This window comes from Protomyctophum parallelum (assembly GCF_964188405.1).
Source record: "Protomyctophum parallelum genome assembly, chromosome: 18".
NCBI lineage: Eukaryota > Metazoa > Chordata > Actinopteri > Myctophiformes > Myctophidae > Protomyctophum > Protomyctophum parallelum.
This window is the reverse complement of record NC_139716.1, coordinates 43,481,242-43,505,440: the sequence shown is the minus strand read 5'-3', so window position 1 is coordinate 43,505,440 and position 24,199 is coordinate 43,481,242. Positions and strand designations below refer to the sequence as shown.

The window sequence follows — 24,199 nt, the reverse complement described above, 5'->3', positions numbered from 1 at the left end:
TACTCCTTGTTCATGTCAACATACATTTGTGTACATTTGTAATGCATAGATATTAGACACCCCTCATTTCCCACCCGTTAATTGATCTTTAACCCCTTTTGACTGCTGGTGTTTTTCACTAACCTTTGAGGAATCACCCAATATTGTACCTCACTCCATTCCACGCACGGGTGCCCAAAGATAGCATGCACGAGTGTCTGAAAATAATCCATGATCGATCCGTGAAAGAAAAAGTTAGAGAAACGGAGGCGATCATATTGCGCTGCGTTGTCCCATAGGATTGTGGGGGGGGGGGTGATAAGAAGTGGCCTGCACACTCCTCAGTTCAGGGCTCTCCCCAGGTAGGCAGAGGGGGGGGGGGGGGGGGTAGCGCCCAGGATTACAGCTTAGGAAATATTTGGAACCGGGTGAAAAAAAGGTTAAAAAAAATCGAGAACAAAAAATAAATCAACCAATAGAAACAGATCAGTGACGTCATCAACCAATAGCATCAGATAAGTTATTTTTACAACCAAGGAGTAAAAAGACTCAACTTTGATATTGTTTTAATTTCATTATTTATTTATTTTTATTCACAGTTTTAATTAGATTTTTCTCTCCAGACATCAAAGGCTGAGGCTGTATAAACATATTAGCCAGTAGTTACAGTGAGACATGGAGGAGTCACATGAGTGACTTTTTGTATGGTTTGTAACTGTATTTAACCCATTCTGACCTGAGATCAGATTCATACGAAGGTTTCCGCCAGACACACACTGGTCTGATGAAACCCATTCTGACCTGAGATCAGATTAAAAAAGTCAGTCGTTCTTCGATTTTTCAAAAAATAGCAGACCTACAAGCTCGTATCGCGCCACTCGGTGGCGCGATATGAGCTTGTAGATCTGCTATTTTTCAATAGATAAAGCATAACATGATGCTGACACCAAAATGGGTGCCCGGTCAGAATGGGTTAAACATTGTAACAGTATGTATAGTTTGTAACTTTATTTAAACGTAAACATCGTATTTAAATCGTACCTCAACATGTCAACATCTGAAGCAGTTTGTAACTTTATTTAAACATTGTAACATTTTGTATAGTTTGTAACTTTATATAAACGTAAACATTGTATTTTAATCGTACCTCGACATGTCAACATCTGAAGCAGATTATTAGAAATAATCGGATTATCATTATGTCTAGCTTTGAGGGAACACAAACACTGAAGAGACAAAAGTGAGGACGCAAAGTGTGATTGGCCAGAAGGAGTTGACGTGTGATGACGTGTGATGATAAGAGCGCCCCTCACTTCACACGGGCATATAATATTTCTTGGTTACGTTTCATAACCTAACGTAACGTAACGTTCATAACGTTTCATAACTCTGTATCACTCCGGTTGCCATGCAATGAAGTAAACAGGAAAAAACAGAAGTGAAAAGTCAACAGGATGTCTATGAGAACGGATTATTCTTCCAGGCTGCGTTTTTGATCAAAACAAGCTTGATTTCCGGGCTCATTTATATAAACGATATGATCACCGGTTACAAAATGTATGTTTTGGGTGAATTAAATAACATTCGCTGGACTTGTTACATAGCGATTTTCCACTTCCTGACTCTCCGTTTCCGGGTGAAACGGCTTTCAAAATAAGACGGTTCTCCGTTGACATGAACGGCGGCAGTTTGAGTATAAATTCAGCCACCCAATAGAGGCGAATGAGTTCAAATTAAACTGACATGCAGTTATGTCCATGTAACCAGTGTGTGTGTGTGTGTGTGTGTGTGTGTGTGTGTGTGTGTGTGTGTGTGTGTGTGTGTGTGTGTGTGTGTGTGTTAGATGAATTTGAGGTGACTGTCGGTTTCAATCCCATACTTGAGTTTGTTTTGCTCGAACACGTCGGTCAGAGCACTCATATAGTCGCCATGGAGCCGGTCTATGTCGTCCTTACTGGGACACAACGTCTGGGCGACCGAGATAGGCTTACCAACTGGAGAGAGAGAGAGAGAGAGAGAGAGAGAGAGAGAGAGAGAGAGAGAGAGAGAGAGAGACAACAGAAAGAGAGAGTCTTGATTGAACTGGTAACCTCACGGTTCCCATCCCCTAACCTCGCGTCACCAGGCTTTCCACCTTGGAGGAAAGCCTTTCTAAATTGCAGTGTGATCCGGTCTAGACCGGATTAAAAAAAAAATGAAAAAAACGTATTCCTGATTGTTGTTTCCGGATTTCTCTGCGTCGCTTTGTTTTGGTCCCCATATTTTGTCTCTATGGTAACAGACCATATATGGTAACAGGGGGTGTGGTTTATACAGACCTACAGTGTTGATTGGTCGTCTCCATGGCAACAGACCAAAGCTGTACTGAAACACTCCTCTGGCGTGAAACAACGGCAGAGCCACTCCCATGAGGCTTTGCAGCCGCTCCTGTCAATCAATCAATCAATCAATTAATTAATTAATAAATAAAAAAAAATCAGTCAATCAGTACAAGGATTCCTTGTGACTTTGCTGGTAGAAGTCATTCAGCCTCTGGAAGTTACGTATGCAACTATGGTTCTATGAATCAGTCAGAGCACACTGTCACTCAGAATCCTGAGTCAGACTCACTGACCCGCCCCTTTGTGACCGCCGTAAGATATAGCCTCTTCGGGGGCGTCCCGGGGTCATAAGTGACATTGTTGGTATGTAATAACTTAACTGCGCATGGAGCGTGAACTCAGAAGTCGTAATTCAGTGCTTAAAGCCTTCGGCATTCATAAAACCGTAGTTACACACGTAACTTTGGTTTTGCGCTCTAATAAAGTACAAGTAAATATCGTAGTTATATTACCTGTAGTGTACGTAGAGAGGAGCCGGTAGGATTGTCTATCTGGTCAAATAATTCATTTTCTCCAAAAGAAAAAACTGGAACCAGATCAGCTCTGAAACACAATTGTACAACAGGTTGTTTCGAGGAAGCAATCTGGTTGGTTGAAAGAGCCATCTTGCCATGATTCAAACCAGCATCATTGAATGGCTAATCGAAACAAAGAATTCAGCTGCTCTGTTCTCCCAGAGCAAACCAGAGCAAACCCGGGGGCTTGGCTAGCTAATCTCTTGGGACATTTAATTTTGTGGCCGTAGTGGCTACATCCGTCATTAACAGTTTCCGTGCTTTGAATGGATTACTCCAGGTTAATGTCGCTGCCATATCGGACATACGCGAGTTTTGTTTTATGTGTTTAATCCGCCGTAATGTAAACAAAAAAAAGAAAATTCTTCTTCGCCGCGGAGAAAGAGAGTAGGCGCATCTGTTGTGATAAAAAAAACGGAAATCGTCACATGCTGTGGGCTGCTAGGGCTTCTGGGAAATTGAGGCCAATGTAAACGAATGGGGTGCAACGCCTCATTGAGACCAGTCTTGTGTGCGTCTTCCGGGTGCACCAAGATGGTGGATGGTACGCTCGGATCATAACAAACCAGGGGAGCTTTTTTTGCTGGATTTTCGCGGATTAAAAGCCCAAATAATTCAGCGTATGCTCTAAAGGTAATACAACAATCTCGGCAGTGAAGGGGGGTTGATTAAAAGTCCGATAAATCGTTTTCCGCAGTCAAACTGTTAAGAGTGTTTTCAGCGATTTTCTTAGTAACTGTTGTATTATTGCAATATTACACTCGAGGGGGTGGTTTAACCCATTCTGACCGGGCACCCATTTTGGTGTTGGCATCATGTTATGCTTTAGCTATTGAAAAATAGCAGATCTACAAGCTCATATCGCGCCACCGAGTGGCGCGATATGAGCTTGTAGGTCTGCTATTTTTTTTAAATCGAAGACACTTTTAGAATCTGATCTCAGGTCAGAATGGGTTAATAATGAAACTGTCAGGATGTAATAGACATTTTTAGAATCTGATCTCAGGTCAGAATGGGTTAATAATGAAACTGTCAGGATGTAATAGACATTTTTAGAATCTGATCTCAGGTCAGAATGGGTTAAGAGTGTTTTCAGCGATTTTCTTAGTAACTGTTGTATTATTGCAATATTACACTCGAGGGGGTGGTTTAATGTAATTTATGCACTACTGCGTTGCGTGCTGAATGCAGGCAGACTACTGTCTGAAATGCAGTCGATGATGAGCACTTCACATTGGGTTCTTTCTGTCTCTGTGTATGGCTGCACTCACACATTCGAAACATTGGAGCTGTTCTCCCCCCCCCCACTCTCTCCCTAGCCCATTCTGACCGGGCATCCCATTTTGGTGTCAGCATCATGTTATGCTTTAGCTATTTAAAAATAGCAGATCTACAAGCTCATATCGCGCCACCGAGTGGCGCGATACGAGCTTGTAGGTCTGCTATTTTTGAATAATCGAAGAGCGACTGACTTTTTTAAAATCTGATCTCAGGTCAGAATGGGTTCATCAGACCAGTGTGTGTCCGGCGGAAACCTCGTATGAATCTGATCTCAGGTCAGAATGGGCTAGAACACGGACAAAACACGTGTCCTGACTGTATGTGTGAGTGCAGCCTATGTGTCTCACTCGCACATACTTTGGCAACACAGACCTGTGGGAGTGCATTATTACAGTGATTCCCAAAGTGGGGACCCCCAGGGGTCCTTGAGGTAGGAACCAAATGGACCCTTATGGGTCTGTAACTCAGAGAGTGTACAAATGGAAACAAATGTACCCGTTAGTGTCCAGTTTTAACCTATTCTGACCTGAGATCAGATTCATACGAGGTTTTCCACCGGACAAACACTGGGTCTGATTAACCCATTCTGACCTGAGATCAGATTCTAAAAATGTCAGTCGCTCTTCGATTTTTCAAAAATAGCAGACCTACAAGCTCGTATCGCGCCACTCGGTGGCGCGATACGAGCTTGTAGATCTGCTATTTTTAAATAGCTAAAGCATAACATGATGCTGACACCAAAATGGGTGCCTGGTCAGAATGGGTTAAATTAACTTTACAATAATATATATTGGGGTCCCAGAGATAGAAATGACACTAATACGGGTTAAACCTGGAAATTAAAGGGGTTGAGAATCACTGCTACAGCCGTAAAGATCTTCTCTTATGGGGGTCCTTGGCATATAATATAAAATGGGGGTCTGCAGGGCTAGTCAGTGTCAATTTGGGGGTCCTTGACATGCAAAGGTTTGTGAAGTAGTTGCTCACAGATATAAACTACTGATAGAGGGAAGGGAAAGTGTTTCTATATTATATAACCCATTCTGACCTGAGATCAGATTCATACGAGGTTTCCGCCGGACAAACACTGGTCTGATGAACCCATTCTGACCTGAGATCAGATTCTAAAAATGTCAGTCGCTCTTCGATTTTTCAAAAATAGCAGACCTACAAGCTCGTATCGCGCCACTCGGTGGCGCGATATGAGCTTGTAGATCTGCTATTTTTAAATAGCTAAAGCATAACATGATGCTGACACCAAAATGGGTGCCCGTTCAGAATGGGATAATATTATATATAGGGACTAAAGACCTTCCTTTTTAGCAAGGCATTTGCCTAGTTATGCTTCTAGCTGTTTAGGTGTTCACAGATTTTTGTTATTGTTTTTATCCATATTTTTCTTTTAAATATTTCTGCTTGTAGCACTTTGAGATTTGTTTCAAATGTAAAGTGCGTTATAAGTAAAATGTGTGGCGCACGCAGCACACTTGACAACGAGAGACTACTTTTCTCCTCTACACACACACACACACAGCACCGCCTCCAGCACGCGACAGGCCACTCCGACAGCGACAGGCTACGAATATCCACGGGTCCATTTGGTTACATCTGAAGCCTAAATGATCCTCCTCGTCGCCATTGGAGTCAACAAACTCACGTATCACTAGCGAAATACACGGATCTCGCCGAAAAACATAACACCCCCACCACTTCCACTTCGATAGTCAGTAATACTTCCATGTGTGTTCCCCATGTTCCACACAGTGTGTGTGTGTGTGTGTGTGTGTGTGTGTGTGTGTGTGTGTGTGTGTGTGTGTGTGTGTGTGTGTGTGTGTGTGTGTGTGTGTGTGTGTGTGTGTGGGGCAGGGAGGCAGTCAACATACCCGTGTTTCAGAGCCATTTTGATGAAACCTTTTCTGTTCAGAACCTAAGGGGTTAAAACACTATTATTATAATTATTTATTATAATAGTAAAGAGAGAGGAGAGAGAGAGAGAGAGAGAGAAACAGAGACAGAGACAGAGACAGAGACAGAGACAGAGACAGAGACAGAGACAGAGACAGAGACAGAGAGAGACAGAGACAGAGACAGAGACAGAGACAGAGAGAGACAGAGAGAGACAGAGACAGAGAGACAGAGACAGAGACAGAGACAGAGACAGAGAGAGAAACAGAGACAGAGACAGAGACAGAGAGAGAAACAGAGACAGAGACAGAGACAGAGACAGAGACAGAGAGAGAAACAGAGACAGAGAGAGAAACAGAGACAGAGACAGAGACAGAGACAGAGACAGAGACAGAGACAGAGACAGAGACAGAGACAGAGAGAGAAACAGAGACAGAGACAGAGACAGAGACAGAGACAGAGACAGAGACAGAGAGAGAAACAGAGACAGAGAGAGAGACAGAGACAGAGACAGAGACAGAGACAGAGACAGAGACAGAGACAGAGACAGAGACAGATACCTGCAAGGTCAACGCTCCAGGTCGTGCGTCCAGTGCTTCGGGGGCGCCCCCTATAGCCAGAACAGCCACATTACCTCCACCACAGCGAGACAGGATGTGAGACAGGCTGGACTTATGACTGGACACCAAGCCTGACAGACAGACATGTAGAGAGACAGGTTTATGGACACCAAGCCTGACAGACAGACAGACATGTAGAGAGACAGGTTTATGGACACCAAGCCTGACAGACAGACATGTAGAGAGACAGGTTTATGGACACCAAGCCTGACAGACAGACATGTAGAGAGACAGGTTTATGGACACCAAGCCTGACAGACAGACATGTAGAGAGACAGGTTTATGGACACCAAGCCTGACAGACAGACGTGTAGAGAGACAGGTTTATGGACACCAAGCCTGACAGACAGACATGTAGAGAGACAGGTTTATGGACACCAAGCTTGAGACACAGACAGACAGAGTTGTAACCTGTTACCCAACCAGTTGGATTTCTACTACTACAATACTGTGTGTGTGTGTGTGTGTGTGTGTGTGTGTGTGTGTGTGTGTGTGTGTGTGTGTGTGTGTGTGTGTGTGTGTGTGTGTGTGTGTGTGTGTGTGGTGATGTCAGAAGAGGCTATTGTGAAACCTTGAAACAAACACACACACAGTTAAACTATTACTACTATTGGTCCATAGCCAGATTTTTTTGCAAAGAGGTGACAGAATCAACTGCAATTTCTTTTACAATTTAGGCATTTATCAGACACTCTTTCAAAAAAACTGACCTCATGCTTCCTTCTATGCATGATGAGTCCAAGCTGCTTCTTTTCACCTGACAGGGGGGAGTTTCCCTGGCCGGACATAGCGCGTGGAAGGAACACGTTATTCCGATCAGTTATTTTCCCCTCCATCAGGCTGGCCAGGGGGAGGCAGTTTAGAGACCAGGATTACTGCATGTTTTTGTGAGGGTAACTACCCTATGGGGACACGGGGAGAACATGCAAACTCCACACAGAAAGGCCCTTTCGCTAATCAGTGAACTCCGCCTCGGGTATGGGCACTGATGACGCAGAGGAGAGAACACGCCCCCAGCGGAAATAGAACCCAGGACCTTCTAGCTGTGAGGCGACAGCACTTGTACAGACTATGCCACCGTGCCCCCTATCAGACGCTCTTAATTGGCTGCGATAAAAAGATGTTAAGATTTCGACTATCGTTCAAGTCAACCAAATAGTTACTAAATAGCATATATTATATACTCTTTTCTCAAGTGTCTGTTTTCACTGAATGACTACTGAATGAGATGAGTACACAAATTTAAATGTAGATTGTATTATTTTTTTTGCTGGTGAAAACCAATTAATCGTGCATCCCTAATATGAACACATGAGAACATGTTACCTATATTAACGTGTTACCTCCACACATGATGCATTCTCTGAACAGGTTACATGAGAACATGTTACCTATATTAACGTGTTACCTCCACACATGAACATAGGTTACATGAGAACACGTTACCTATATTAATGTGTTACCTCCACACATGAACATATGTTACATCAGAACACGTTACCTATATTAATGTGTTACCTCCAGACATGAACAGAGGTTACATCAGAACACGTTACCTATATTAACGTGTTACCTCCACACATGATGCATTCTCTGAACAGGTTACATGAGAACATGTTACCTATATTAATGTGTTACCTCCACACATGAACAGAGGTTACATGAGAACATGTTACCTATATTAATGTGTTACCTCCACACATGATGTATTCTCTGAACAGGTTACATGAGAACATGTTACCTATATTAATGTGTTACCTCCACACATGATGTATTCTCTGAACAGGTTACATGAGAACATGTTACCTATATTAATGTGTTACCTCCACACATGATGTATTCTCTGAACAGGTTACATGAGAACATGTTACCTATATGAATGTGTTACCTCCACACATGATGTATTCTCTGAACAGGTTACATGAGAACATGTTACCTATATGAATGTGTTACCTCCACACATGAACAGAGGTTACATCAGAACACGTTACCTATATGAATGTGTTACCTCCACACATGAACAGAGGTTACATCAGAACACGTTACCTATATGAATGTGTTACCTCCACACATGAACAGAGGTTACATCAGAACACGTTACCTAAATGAATGTCTTACCTCCACACATGATGTATTCTCTGAACAGAGGTACCCTGAACCAGAAAGGTAACATCAGCAGATGAGACGTTAGACCAGGGAACAACCTGCTGAAGCCTGTGGACTCCGTGCAGAAATTACTGAACCCCCCCGCCACCAATACGCCTGGTAGAGAGACACAGACAATACATAGAGTGAGAGAGTTAATACCAATACACCTGGTGGAGAGACAGAGAATACAGAGAGAGAGAGAGAGAGAGAGAGAGGGAATGAAACCTCCTGCTACAGATACGCCCAGTAGAGACAGACAATACATAGAGAGAGCTAATGCCAATAGAGCGTCGCAGTCCCTCCCCCTTTCAGAACGACGAGTGGCCCAGGAAATGATTCTCCGTTCATTTTCTCCATAGGCTTTTCAAAAAGTATTTATTTAAAGACGGTTATGCCGCGGACAAAATGTATTTGATCGGCCCAAAACATTGTGTTCATTGTCATGATTTGTCACGATCCGAGTTGGCTTTGTCCGCGGCGTAACCGTCTTTAAATAAAAAATAAATAAATGAAAAGCCTATGGAGAAAATGAATGGAGAATCATTTCCTGGACCACTCGTCGTTCTGAAAGGGGGAGGGACTGCGACGCTCTATACACCTGGTAGAGAGAGAGAGAGAGAGAGAGAGAGAGAGAGAGAGAGAGAATTACATTGAATCATTCAGTTTTCATAAAAATATGAAATTACATTTTATTAAAATGAATCTAAACTTCACACTTCACCCTTTTTGCAAATAAAATAAATATATGTTAACCCATTCTGAACGGGCACCCATTTTGGTGTCAGCATCATGTTATGCTTTAGCTATTGAAAAATAGCAGATCTACAAGCTCATATCGCGCCACCAAGTGGCGCGATACGAGCTTGTAGGTCTGCTATTTTTGAAAAATCGAAGAGCGACTGACATTTTTAGAATCTGATCTCAGGTCAGAATGGGTTCATCAGACCAGTGTGTGTCCGGCGGAAACCTCGTATGAATCTGATCTCAGGTCAGAATGGGTTAACCTACAAGCTCGTATCGCGCCACTCGGTGGCGCGATATGAGCTTGTAGATCTGCTATTTTTAAATAGCTAAAGCATAACATGATGCTGACACCAAAATGGGTGCCCGGTCAGAATGGGTTAACATAGGCTATTTTCTTTTTTACAGAAAGGGTAAAATGTCCCTTTAACATATTACATGAAGGATTTATTTGTATTCATTTATTATTATTAATGAATACAAATAAATAAATGAATGTTTAAACTCACCATGAGGATGGAAGCCAAACAGATAATTTCTTTTAGGATCCAAATCCACCGTCTTCGTCAACTAGACAGACAGACAGACAGACAGACAGACAGACAGACAGACAGACAGACAGACAGACAGACAGACAGAGAGACAGACAGACAGACAGACAGACAGACAGACAGACAGACAGACAGACAGACAGACAGACAGACAGACAGACAGACAGACAGACAGACAGACAGACAGACAGACAGACAGACAGACAGACAGACAGACAGACAGACAGACAGACAGACAGACAGATCAAATCTAGTTACAGAATAAGCAATAATTGTTGCATTACTTTTAATAAACTGTAGGATACAAGGTCAGTTAAAGGTATATTCAGTGATTTCACTCAAAAAACCTTAGGTTTCGTTTTTGGCTGTGGGACCCAGCCTTTCGTCCAATCAGGATAGAGAGTCAAAAACGAAACCTAAGGTTTTTTGACCCCCAGGGGTTAACTGGGGACAGGGAGGAACTCCTTATATGGTCAGCACACTCTATAGTAGGGAGGATTATCACAACAAAACAAAAAAATAAGTGATATTTGAATTAAGTGAAATCACTGAATATACCTTTAAATTAAAGAAAGGTTTTTTACATATCAATTATTATTCAGTATGAAATGTGAACACATGTAGAGGAATAAATGATGTGTACATAAATACAATAGGCCTTAATATGAGTCAACAAGATTACAATGCATTGACATACCGATACCGATATTGACAGATGGTTGGGGAAAGTCTCTCTCTGAATTGTCTATGTCTCTTTACCGTTATAGGGAAGTAATCTTTAAATTGATCCCAAATTGCATTTTATTCTCTCTCTCTCTCTCTTTCTCTCTCTCTCTCTCTTTACCGTTATAGGGAAATAATCGATAAAATGATCCCAGAGGCTCCAGTTTCGGACCCACTGCGACCTTCGACCTCCGCTGGTGGGCGTGTCCCAATCCAGCCACAGCCAACCAGCATAGAGCACCGCCAGGATCCACCAATCAGAGACGGCCAAGAGGATGAAGCCTGCAAGACAGCACTGAGCTGGATAGAGGAGAGAGAGAGAGAGAGATAACGAGAGAGAGAGAGAGAGAGAGAGAGGGTATATTTATTGTTCACAGTCGGCTGTTTGTAAACCGCAGAGGAGCTCTTCTCTCCGCTCAACGTACATGGAGCATCGGCTGACACATCGCCTAATCGCCCAGCGTAGCCCCGAAAAGATGAATTATTGTGTCTGGCTGTCGGCCGCTCTTAAAACATAGTCAGGGATGTCGCTGAACCACCAAATGGTCGCCACCCAAGAGTGCTGCGTTTCCTCACAGCAGATCAAATACTTTTAAGCAGCACACATGCAACTAGAGGGCGCACACGGGCAGGCACTTGTTATTAATTAAGCGGCAGAACATTATTTTGAGGATCGGCTTGGCGATTTTTGGCACATTTTGTTGCTCCCCTCAGATGACTTTTTTTTTGACGGCTTCCGTCATGTCATTCACACCATGGCCATCGCTACAGTGTACACACTGTACACTGTACCCCCACCCGGCCACCCCTCTTCTTTTTTCTTTTTTTTTAAGATATTTTTTTGCGGCTTACGCCTTTTATTGGTTTTTTTGAAGGGACAGACAGTAGGCTGACAGGAAACGGGAGAGAGATGGGGGGAAGACATGCAGTAAAGGCCGTGTCGGGCTCGGGAGTCGAACCCGCGGCACACTGCGACTGGATTACCAGTCGGGTGCCCAGACCGTTACGCTACGGCCTGAGCCCGGCCACCCCTCTTAATTATTTTTTTGCGGATCTATTTCATGAAGACTTTTCACAAAATAATTATAATAGGATAGATATCATACAGGGGCAAAATCGGTGGAAAAACTTGGTTAATATTTTAAAAATCACACCCGTATGAAGTAAGTGGTGCAACCCTGTGTGGGGGTCCCCGGGAACTTCCAGACCCCCAGGAATGCGCCCAGGGGGCCGGGCCGGTTCCGGCGAGCCGCCCCGCTGCGCGTCCAAAACGGTTGAGAAATGACAGAGTTACCATGTGGTAACTGTCCTGTCCTGTCCTGTCCTGTCCTGTACTGTCCTGTCCTGTCCTGTCCTGTCCTGTCCTGTCCTGTGACACAGTGACACAGTGACACAGTGACACTGTGACACTGTGACACTTGGTTTTGAAAACCAACCAAATGCAATTTCCGTGCTCAGACACACCCTCAGGCACACACAAAGATACTTATGGAAGTTGTTGCACCACTTAATAAAAATATTCAACAAAAAAAAGAAAAAGAAAAGAAAATGGAGCTGGGAACTTCTCCTTTTGGTCCACCAATTCCTGGGACATGTGAGAAAAAGGAAAAACAGAAAAGAAAAGCCCATTGTGGCTGTATGGGATTTTTCTCTATCACTCTTATCACTAAACCCTGGTGAAATTCACCCAAACACCTGCCTGTAAAAAAAAAAAAAAAAACAGGGATGTGGGCAAGGAAACAAACCTATACATTCTTTGATGTCACTGAGCATCATGAAGGTACTGAAAGACCCAGCCACCTCAGACATCAGCAACATTATGAAAATTGCCAAAACATAATGGTTCTAGGGTTAAATAATGAAGCAGAAAAACATCTGATCTCCACAAAGAACCTTTCACACACTAACTGTGTAGTGCAATCGTGTGTGTGTGTGTGTGTGTGTGTGTGTGTGTGTGTGTGTGTGTGTGTGTGTGTGTGTGTGTGTGTGTGTGTGTGAACTTTTACCTATAAAACACACAGACAGCGATATTTGTCTTGTGAAATCAATACACCCCCCCCCCCCCCCCCCTCCAACTCTGAATATTCTAGGAATATTTTGGACAGAAGGTAGCTCCTAACCTGTCTACGGTGGATTATTGAGTGGTGTAGCCACTCCAAGGAACAGCAATGTCTGTCCCTCCATATTATGTCCATCCCTATGTCTGTCCCTATGTTTAGGGTACCAATAGGTGCTTAAAAGCGGCGCTGTGTGTTGCCTACAAAACACAGAGAGAGAGAGAGAGAGAGATAGAGAGAGAGTGTTGCACTGTTGCCAGTTACCGTGATCTCCCCCACGCCCACCGCCTCCCCCAGTCCCCGTTCTCTGGCCGAGCGCGGAGTGAGAAGAAAATGTATCTGCAACATGCAGCATGACAGTCGCCGAAGCCAAGTGGAAACAACAGGCGCTAAATAATATCATATATAGGTCCAGTACTGGGTTGATGCGTTTGTGAAGCGAGAAGTCCGGACTTGACACTGAAGTTCTTCACTCGCATGCTTTGACCAGCAGCAGCCCCCTGCACGTAGAAGAAACTGCAGTGGTGGATGTCTCTGAGTCAGTCAGACGGACCTACAGGTCCTGTAGCTGTAGGAGCGCCAGTGACATGATATGACACCCTAAATACACCAGTTATTAACTTAACCCATTCTGACCGGGCACCCATTTTGGTGTCGGCATCATGTTATGCTTTAGCTATTGAAAAATAGCAGACCTACAAGCTCGTATCGCGCCACCGAGTGGCGCGATACGAGCTTGTAGGTCTGCTATTTTTGAAAAATCGAAGAACGACTGACATTTTTTTAGAATCTGATCTCAGGTCAGAATGGGTTCATCAGACCAGTGTGTTGTCCAGTGGAAACCTCGTATGAATCTGATCTCAGGTCAGAATGGGTTAACTTAATGACACGGAAACTACTAACTGGGGTCCAACATAATTGGAGTGGGTGGGCAGCGGAGTGAAAACGAGGCATCTCTCAGCCGAGGAGGAGGAGCCTACAGCCCATACTGCAGTGCAATACAGTAGCCTACATGAATGAAACCCATAATATGGGTTTCATTTATATATGATTTCAACCGTGCATCTTATAACACATAGCGTAGTAGCCTATACTGAAAATAGCTGATTGATTTACTTTATTCAATAACAGCCGTACTCGTGACCGTAACCAATTAAAGCAAACTGCATTGCGCAAGCGAATTTCTCATGGCGCTTCTGAGGGAGTGAAAGAGTGAAAGCCCAGAGAGACAACAGAGTCTTGAAGATTTTGAATCACTCTCTCAGTTGTTCTGTCTGTCTGTCTGTCTGTCTGTCTGTCTGTCTGTCTGTCTGTCTGTCTGTCAGTGAGTCAGTCAGTCCGTCAGTCAGTCCGTCCGTCCCCGGGGAACACCCACACGGTAACTCATTCAGTTACTCAGTTATTCGGTCATTTCTTGACCGTTTCGGATGCAGGATGGCTCGCCGGAACCAGGCCGGTGCAAATTGCACGAATGGAGAGTCAATGGATGGAATTGCAACTCTAGATTCATCACATTATTAAAAAGAATAGTTGCAAATTGCAGCTAAACCTCACTATGACAAATGACTATGCACCTCATGGTACCACAGCACCTCAAAGACCCTAAGAACAACCTCACTAAGTCTAGTAGTCTATGACTATGCACCTCATGGTACCACAGCACCTCAAAGACCCTAAGAACAACCTCACTAAGTCTAGTAGTCTATGACTATGCACCTCATGGTACCACAGCACCTCAAAGGCCCTAAGAACAACCTCACTAAGTCTAGTAGTCTATGACTATGCACCTCATGGTACCACAGCACCTCAAAGACCCTAAAGAACAACCTCACTAAGTCTAGTAGTCTATGACTATGCACCTCATGGTACCACAGCACCTCAAAGACCCTAAAACAACCTCACTAAGTCTAGTAGTCTATGACTATGCACCTCATGGTACCACAGCACCTCAAAGACCCTAAAACAACCTCACTAAGTCTAGTAGTCTATGACTATGCACCTCATGGTACCACAGCACCTCAAAGACCCTAAAGAACAACCTCACTAAGTCTAGTAGTCTATGACTATGCACCTCATGGTACCACAGCACCTCTAAAACAACCTCACTAAGTCTAGTAGTCTATGACTATGCACCTCATGGTACCACAGCACCTCAAAGACCCTAAAACAACCTCACTAAGTCTAGTAGTCTATGACTATGCACCTCATGGTACCACAGCACCTCTAAAACAACCTCACTAAGTCTAGTAGTCTATGACTATGCACCTCATGGTACCACAGCACCTCAAAGACCCTAAAACAACCTCACTAAGTCTAGTAGTCTATGACTATGCACCTCATGGTACCACAGCACCTCAAAGACCCTAAAACAACCTCACTAAGTCTAGTAGTCTATGACTATGCACCTCATGGTACCACAGCACCTCAAAGACCCTAAAAACAACCTCACTAAGGTGCTATTTACACGAGGATGGTGTTCATATAAAACGTCAAAATAAAGTATCGTTTGCTGCTGTCATTTAGACGAGAACCGTGTTCTCTGGAGGTGAAAACGCAACGAAGTGAAACCGAGTGGAAATCTTTGAGAACACCGTTTCCTATGGTCTCCATATAAACAGGCAAAACGGTGAATTCGCAAAACTTATGACATCATGGCTCACGTTGGCTCACAGCGCATATGTTTATTACATTGATGCAGAGCAATATCATTATGATATAATGGAGTTCCTGAACAAGCCTCCCTCCTCGCCTACAAAGTGCTGCTCATCAGCGATGTTGAATGTAAAACCATGATGTAAATAAAAAGCCTTGTGATAGAAGGCAGCCGCGGCAGCAGCGTTTATGTAGCCTAATGTATTATAATATATATAACCATCCCGTGGCGCTGCCCAGAGCAGTGTTGCGCAGGCTTGCGTGAAGGAGTTCTTCTTCTCGTACGTGGGTGACCTGTCTATTTGGCAGCCCGTTATCGCCACCTAGCGACAGTATAGCATAATAGCACATTATATCATAACGTGTGCGTTCTCGTGTAAACGGTAAGAAAAAATGAGAACGCAACGGGACTTGACGTGTTATATGGAGATGGTCGCCGTCTAAAAGAGGCCTTAGTCTAGTAGTCTATGACTATGCACCTCATGGTACCACAGCACCTCAAAGACCCTAAAAAACAACCTCACTATACGACAAACAAGGGTTTAATTCATTCTCATTAACAACTCTAGATCTTTTAATAAGGAGATGAATCTAGAGTTGCAATACCCTCCATTGACTAGTCCCTACTCATCCAATTTGCGATTGCGATCTGCTTGTATTAAACAACGTTAAACTCACCAACATTGCAGCTGTAGGGCAAGCTTGAATTATCCTCTTTCAATCTGCCAAGCTTTTGTGTCATAAAAATCCCCCGTTGACATGTTAGGAGCTACTTTCTGTCAAGAAATTCTGTGCAGGTGATTATATTTGGAAGCACTCGTTTTTATTAAGGGGTCGCGCTGCTGCATTATGTGCAAATGCGAAACAGATGGCACGCAGGGCCGTTCAGTGACTTACGACGAGCGCTTCCAAACTCCAACATTTCTTGACAGAAAGTAGCTCCTGACATGTCTATGGTGGATTTGTAAAAGCGAGGCAGATTGAAAGAGGATAATTCAAGCTTGCCCCACCTGCAATGTTGGCAAGTTTAACGTCGTTTAATACAAGCAGATTGCAACCGCAAATTGGATGAGTGGGGAGTCAATGGAGGGTATTGCAACTCTAGATTCATCCCATTATAAGAAATCTAGAGTTGCAAATTGCGGCTATCTCCTGCTATGCCACCAAAAACGTGAAACGCCCTACCAACAGTCATAAAAAGTCTGAATGCTTCAAAGCTGCTCTACTTGTTTCTGGGTCTGTAGTATTTTATATTTGTCCATCATTAAATGTTTGATGAATTGAGTACCAAGGACCCCAATGGAAACTGGTTGAAAGGCTTTCTTGCAGGATTCATCCTTTTTAGCAGACATTGTACTGAACTGTACTTCCCTGTGCTTGTCCATGCAAACTGTTAATTCAATCAATTCAATCAATCAATCAATAGTATTTAAAATAGTAGTATGGTGCAGTATAGTGTAATATCAAGTATTGTAACTCAGTAGTATTTTTACTAACCCAGTACATGGTACATTGATTGATTTATTGATTTATTAACAGTTTGCAGAATTACAGTACATTTCAAGTACAACTCAATACAACAACTGTTAACTGTGAGTTATACAATAGGGCCCACCATTTTCAATTCATCAAAACAATTAAGAGACGTCAAAACAGGAAAATCATAGAGGAGGTAAAAAGGGAAAAGAAACATATACAGTGAGGGGAAAGGGGGGGGGGGGGGGGCGGGGGGGATTCTGATTTTACGGGGGCCAGTTTCGAATTGCAGCCGTCCGTAGGTGCCCTTTGAGGGCGGTTTTGAAGGAGTCAATGGATTTGCATGTCTTAATGACTGTTGGTAGGGCGTTCCACATTTTGGTGGCATAGGAGCGAAATTAATTTAGCCCCTTGTTTGTGCCGAATCTAGTAGGCTATAGTGTAATATAAAATATTTTAAATAGTATTCTATTGTGGTACAGTATAGTTACATAAAGTATTTTAACTCAGTAGTAATAGAGTATTTTTTTACCTAGAGCCAGGAAAGAGAATGTCCATTGCAGAACAGCAAAGGTCTGCAGCCTCCTCCGCAGCGGGACGTTCAGCGGGGCGAACTCGATCTTCATGCCGACAAACAGGCTCCTTGGGCCGGGTAGCGCTGGCTCCACGCCTCGGTAAAACACCGTGGAGGTCCTGGTTGTTGTTGTTGCTTTGTCTGTAACTCCGTTTAGTTGTTTATTAATACAAAATGAAATGTTTTATTGCAGCGGAGAGAAGTTAAGTGTTCACGCCGACTAACAGGCTCCTTCGGCTGGGCAGAGCTGTCCCCACGCCTCGGTTAAACACCCTGCCTGGAAGTCTCAGTACGTTCATAAAACTAAACAACTTGGTGTTTTGTATCAAATTCTAACCGTTTGCTAAGTTTTAAAGAGCCGTTTTAAACAACAACTGTTTTGAAGTGTATAAACGTTTTAAACTTTAAACAAACAAACACACGTTGTGAACTTGTGCGTGTGTGTGCGTGTCTCCCCACAGTCCACTACAATGTGTGTGTAAGTATGTGGGAGGGACCGTGTTGCCAGGTCTTGTGAGATAAAATTGAAATAAGCAACCAGGTCTATGAAAGCAAGCCCAAAAGAAGCCACATCAATTTACAAGCAACTACAAAAAAAACAAGCTCCAAGTCGCGTATAATAAGCGGACATGGCACCACTGGGATATTGCTCAACAACACAGCAGATCTACAAGCTCACAACGCGTCTCGTCCCTGGCGCGTTGTGAGCTTGTAGATCTGCTGATTTCAGTCAATCACATCGCGGGGGGGGCGAGTCTCCTTACAAGCCTCATTGGCTGGGAGCGATGCGTCAACACGGCAGCGCCCCCTAACCTAATGCACACGTCACAAGTATTTGATACTTTATTAGTATTTCCATGTGTTTAATACTTTACTTTGTTAGTATTTCCATGTTTTAAATAGCCTACTTTATAGGCCTACTGTTTTTTTTTTTTACTTATTTGAGTATTTCCATGTATTTGATACTTTATACTGCTTTTTACCTCCTTGAATATTTCCATCCATGTGATACTTTATACTGTATGTAAGCGGTAAGCACTTTGAGTAAGCACGTAGTGCATAGAAGAGCCGAGCGCTATAAAAATGCAATCCATTATTACTTGCGCAAGCAGAGCGTACAAGTAGTAATGTTGTTTGTCCAGTGCTCCGATGCGTATGTCCAGTGGCAGCATATGACGTACTGTAGTGATTAATTTGTGCTTGATATGGCATTGGTGTCAGATTACATACATGAATACATACTGTAGGGGCATTACCTTTAATCCACCCGACACTGAATCATATCTTTATTACGTTACCATTGAGAGCCAGTTATACGCTGGCATTGGTACATATCTTCATCACGTCATACACAGCTACGGACATAAGCAGAGATGGGCAAAATACATTGAAAATGTATTTTGATACAAAATACAAATACTGGGTCAAAAAATGTATCTAAATACAAAATACAAAATACATCTTCCATCCCAGCGAAATACAAATTACAAAATACAGAAAAAGTATTTCAAATACGTATTTCAAATACATGTATTTCAAATACTGTCCATCTCTGATGGGCAAAATACATTGAAAATGTATTTTGATACAAAATACAAATACTGGGTCAAAAAATGTATCTAAATACAAAATACATCTCATTTCTTCCATCCCAGCGAAATACAAATTACAAAATACAAAAAGTATTTCAAATACATGTATTTCAAATACATGTATTTCAAATACTGCACATCTCTGGACATACGCATCAAACAACCCAAGTAACCACAGTATACTGCTAATCAACCTACTTGCGCAAGCAGAGCGTGCAAGTAATGTTGTTTGTCTGGTGCTCTGATGCGTAAATCAACTACATATTACGGAAGTATTTTAGATAATGTATATTTTAACAAATATGAAAATACCATTACAAACATTGAAGTTAGAGACACCTATTACTCAGACCATGATTTAGTATTGATATGAATTAAGTCAAATTAAAGCAATGTTATTGAAAGTTTAAAATAAATAATATTATACTATATACGTGATAACATATTTTAACTAATATACTTTTAATTTTTCATCTGATATCCATGTTTTATTTTTCTAAGTGGATCCTGGACATTTCTAAATCGATGGGACTGTATTTCTTTTATAGATTTTACCATACTACCTCCAAAACCTAGGTACGTAGCACATAGCTAAACCTAATAATTCAATATTGAAACCGTTATTTCACAGAGAGGCTGAGATTTGAAAGTTCGTAGCGGCCGACAGTACTTGCGCGCTCTGCTTGTGTGCAACACGCAAGTAGGCACTGGACAGAGTGCAGTTATTTATTTTAATTTACCCATAAGTTTTATCCCACGATTTTGCAACCCAGTTTTTCACCCAGTGCCAATTATCTAATCATAATGTAATCCTGGGCGCTACACTTCCTCTGCCAACCTGGGGAGGCAGTAGACTGACCTCATGCCTCCTTCTATGCATCCAAGCTGCTTCTTTTCACCTGACAGAGGGGAATTTCCCTGGCCGGACGTAGCACGTGGAAGGAACACGTTATTCCGACCAGTTCCTTTCCCCTCTATCAGGCGCCCCGGCTGGCCAGGGGGAGGCAGTTTAGAGACCAGGATTACTGCATGTTTTTGTGAGGGTACCTACCCTAGGGGACACGGGGAGAACATGCAAACTCCACACATAAAGGCCCTTTCGCCAACCCCACCTCAGGTATGGCTATGAGCACTGATGACACTTATACAGTTAACGACCCTATAACCCTCATTACGCTCTTAAAGAGCACTTACAGGTGGTTGCAAAATTATATATGTAATTGGCCCCTGTAAAAAGTAAACGTCTGTACTCATCAACATAGATTTACCTTTAATTATATTCCATTTCGGAACCAGAAATAGAAGTTAGCGTACTGTTTATGCAGACTTATGGGGCACTATGAAAGTGGCGTCATAAACACAGTGTATGATGTCATCCTGGTCTACTTAAGACCGGCGTACAACCGTTACCCCAACAACTTTGTCCGAGGCCGAGCACAGAGCGAACGCACTCTCACACACGCACGCACACAGAGAGGTAACAGGACGAGAGAACAGACGCAGATCAACCAGGAAACATGTCGAGGAATAACTCAGCCCCAGCTCGTCTTTCTATGTTCAAGAACAAAGGAAGAGACGCGGTGGAGCTTCGCCGTAAACGCGCAGAGGAGACGGTGGAACTCCGTAAGGTGAAGAAGGACGAGCAGATCTTCAAGAGGAGGAACGTCGTGTCAGATTCCGACTCGTTTCTGCCTCAGGAGAGGAGCCTTCAGGGTGCCGCTCATCCTCCGGGGGGTCGCTACTGGAACGTCCAGGACATCGTGGAAGGCATCGACAGCGCCGGCGGAAATTCCGACGCGCGTCTCGCAGCCACACAGGCCGCCAGGAAGCTGCTGTCGTGCGAGAGCCACCCGCCCATCGACCAGATCATCGCGGCGGGGCTGGTCCCACGCCTGGTGCTCCTGCTGCAGTGCCACGACGAGCCACAAGTCCAGTTCGAGGCGGCGTGGGCCCTCACCAATGTCGCGTCCGGCACGTCGGAACAGACGGCGGCCGTGGCGTCTTCGGGGGGTGCCGTGGCGGCACTCGTAGAGCTGCTGCGCTCAACGCACGCCCACGTCAGTGAGCAGGCCGTGTGGGCACTCGCCAACATCGCTGGGGACGGTTCCGAGCTCCGCGACCGCGTCATTGAGGCGGGCGCCGTGACACCGCTGCTCGCTCTCCTTAACGTTCCCGATGTATCGGCGACGTTCACGCCCGAGTACCTGCGCACGGTCACCTGGATGCTCTCGAACCTGTGCCACAAGAACCCGTCGCCCCCACTGGCCGTGGTGCGCCAGATCCTGCCCGTTATCGCAGCCTTCCTGCGCCACTCAGACGAGGAGGTACTGTTCAACGCGTGCTGGGCCGTGTCGTACCTCACCAACGACACGGATGAGCGCATCGGGGTGGTGGTGGAGACACCTGGCATGGTCGAACGCCTCGTCGAGCTGCTGGCGTCCGAACCGATTAGCGTCCTGACGCCGGCTCTACGGGCCGCCGGGAACATGGTGGCCGGCACGGACGAGCAGACACAGGCGGTGCTCGACGCCGGTGCACTTCGATATTTCCCGCGGCTCCTCGGGCACCCCAAGCCCACTGTGCAGAAGGAGGCGGCCTGGACTCTCTCCAACGTGACGGCCGGGCGCGACTCGCAGATCCAGGAGGTGATCGACGAGCCCGACCTGGTGCCGCGCCTCATCGCGGTGCTGCACAGCGGCCACGACCACCGCGCGCAGAAGGAGGCCGTGTGGGCCGTCACCAACCTCACCACAGGGGGGACCGCTGAGCAGCTGCTCTTCCTGGTCCAGGCCGGAGTTCTGGAGCCTCTGCTTGCGTTGCTGAGCGCCCAGAAGGACGTCAAAGTGGTCCTGCTGGTCCTCGAGGCTCTCGGCAACATCCTGGCAGCCGGCGAGAGCTACGGGGAGACGGACAGGCTGTGTCTGATGGTCGAGGAGTGCGGAGGCCTGGACCGCATCGAGGCGCTGCAACAGCACGAGAACAGGGAGGTCTACAAAACGTCGCTGGCGCTCATCGACAAGTACTTCTCTGGTGGAGGAGAGGAGGAGGAGGTGGAGGCGGCTGCACAGCCGCAGCAGGTGCACGCATCGCCCCCTGTGGCTGCCGACAGTTACTACGCCACCTATCACATGGGAGGGGAGGAGGGGAGGAGGAGCACCACCTTCAACTTCTAAATTCTAATTGGTCAGTTACCTACCTCTTTCCTACCGCTCATGAGCACGGCACAAGTAGCATTCCGTGCTCGGCTCTTTCTGCACGCGAAACACCATGGAAGCGCTCACACAGAATCCCGATCCGCCATCTTTGAGCCAGTCTGGAGCTCCTTCGGTGCTGCTAGAAGCGCTAATATGCTAACAATGAGGCAGCAAAGACTTTTCATTGGGGTCCAAATATCGCCTAATTGCCATTCCAGGCGCGGATGGAGAAAAGATTCTGAGAAAATTGCTGCTAAAGATCATGGTTATAAGAGGAGTGAATGGAGGGGACATTCTTGGATTGCCCACCATTGCGGAATGAAATCGTCTCCTACGGAACAGACACCTGCCTATGGTTAGTGGAAGCAAGGCTATTCTGTACGCATTAAATGTCAAAAGGCACAAATCGACACTCTAAAATAAGTTGTTAAAGACCACATGGGCACAAAAAGAGTGAATACGCCTATCACATGGGAGGGGAGGAGCCTCCCATGTGAGATTGTCTGTCCAATCACTAATAATGTACCCATATACTGTACTGTCAGGACCATGTAATTTATTCAAGGAGCATAACTACCCCGCAGGTCTTGAACCGGAAGTTGGTGAAAGAGCCAAAAGGGATTCTCTCGCAGACTATTTTTGGACCACCCTCCGAGGCATGAATTTTGTAATTGCGACCAGCGGCGACCACCTTCCGCCCGGGTGTGAAATGACAAGATTTCATACCTGTCAAAATGTCCACCTTCTGAACATGGTGAACTTTGACCTTCAAGCCTTAGTCCATCAGTGGTCTGTGCTAGTGTCTTTTTTTTGCCAATGTGCGAAGTAGCCTGGCCTACATTTTCACCCACCACTATTGACGGCCGTAAACACGACCTAGTCATGACTGATTGGCTGCCTCCTAGCGACCTTACTAGCGACCTAGTCAGGATTGGCTGCCTCCTAAGCCAATAGGAGTCTGAATGGCATAAAAACCCATACTCTGAATGCCGCAATGCAGAGCGACTGGCAACAGCAGCTAATGTTATGAGCTAACTGGAACTACAGGAAAACCATAACAAAACACAATGAGTGAACTTAGGGGTTTGCTCCATACTACATGGCAGTTTGCATTTCGCGAAAACAGATGTTGCCATGCGTGGCTCTCCACACCGCCCTCTCGCACGTGGACAACAACAAGCAGCTGAAGGACAGATATGTATACGTATGTTGTCCGTGGACTATACAGCTCAAATTTCGGCTGGCCAACGCTGAAGCTGCCGCTACCCTACTGGCCAAAGTTGGAACTGGAACTGCAGCACGTTTCTGGTCGTTCATTCAGTGACATCATGTGTGTATAATGTCCGTCAACCCTGACCTCAAATTTGAGACCGCTCTCCTCAACTTCCGCTCGCTCGAGACTATAGTTATAATGGAAGACTTCCTGGTTCTTCAAACGCCACTGAGCAACTTCCATTGAAATGAATAGCTGTCCTTCCTCTATCCTTTATAACTATATGGTGTGAATGGGCCGCACAAAGGGCCCAGTGCATTGTGGGAGGTGTGCAATGATGCTGAAGTTTAGTTTTTTTGTTGGATTTTTTTTCTTTTTTTTTGTAAATTAAATCAAGCAGGCATAGAGCGAGAGAGAGAGAGAGAGAGAGAGAGAGAGAGAGAGAGAGAGAGACGGGGGACGAGCAATGGAACACTTCTGAAATGTGGGACGCTGGATGTCATGTTGTACCAGGCCACAGGGGGGCAGTGTACGCCCACACACAACCACTGGTCCTTTTCACGTCACATTATTTTGCCTTTTTGAGGCGCGTTAACC

The 24,199-nt window shown here is 44.8% G+C and overlaps 2 protein-coding genes across 2 annotated transcripts; one reads left to right on the top strand and one right to left on the bottom strand.

Moving 5' to 3' along the window:
- Positions 1-1,747: 1,747 nt before the first annotated feature.
- mogat3a (monoacylglycerol O-acyltransferase 3a) lies at positions 1,748-18,222 on the bottom strand. The gene is made up of 9 exons (XM_083788479.1): positions 17,562-18,222; positions 10,966-11,144; positions 10,080-10,140; positions 8,800-8,943; positions 6,622-6,752; positions 6,040-6,083; positions 2,813-2,903; positions 2,298-2,406; positions 1,748-1,973 (listed from the first exon to the last, which is right to left on the bottom strand). The coding sequence occupies exons 1-9, from the start codon at positions 17,653-17,655 to the stop codon at positions 1,819-1,821; spliced, it is 1,008 nt and encodes a 335-aa protein (XP_083644605.1). The 5' UTR covers positions 17,656-18,222; the 3' UTR covers positions 1,748-1,818.
- A 2,490-nt stretch (positions 18,223-20,712) lies between these two features.
- On the top strand, positions 20,713-22,368 carry LOC310876153 (importin subunit alpha-1-like; the record flags this gene model as incomplete). The annotated part of the gene is made up of 1 exon (XM_083789598.1): positions 20,713-22,368. The coding sequence occupies one exon, from the start codon at positions 20,713-20,715 to the stop codon at positions 22,366-22,368; it is 1,656 nt and encodes a 551-aa protein (XP_083645724.1).
- Between the last annotated feature and the right edge of the window lie 1,831 nt (positions 22,369-24,199).

Bases quoted from the DNA above. Each gene is read 5' to 3' on its own strand.
- mogat3a (XM_083788479.1), bottom strand. From the start codon at position 17,655: ATGAAGATCGAGTTCGCCCCGCTGAACGTCCCGCTGCGGAGGAGGCTG. The intron at 6,084-6,621 runs GTATCTGTCTCT...TTAACCCCTTAG, and splicing joins CTGGAGCGTTGACCTTGCAG to GTTCTGAACAGAAAAGGTTT. The intron at 1,974-2,297 runs GTCTGTATAAAC...CTCTCTCTCCAG, and splicing joins ACGACCAATCAACACTGTAG to TTGGTAAGCCTATCTCGGTC.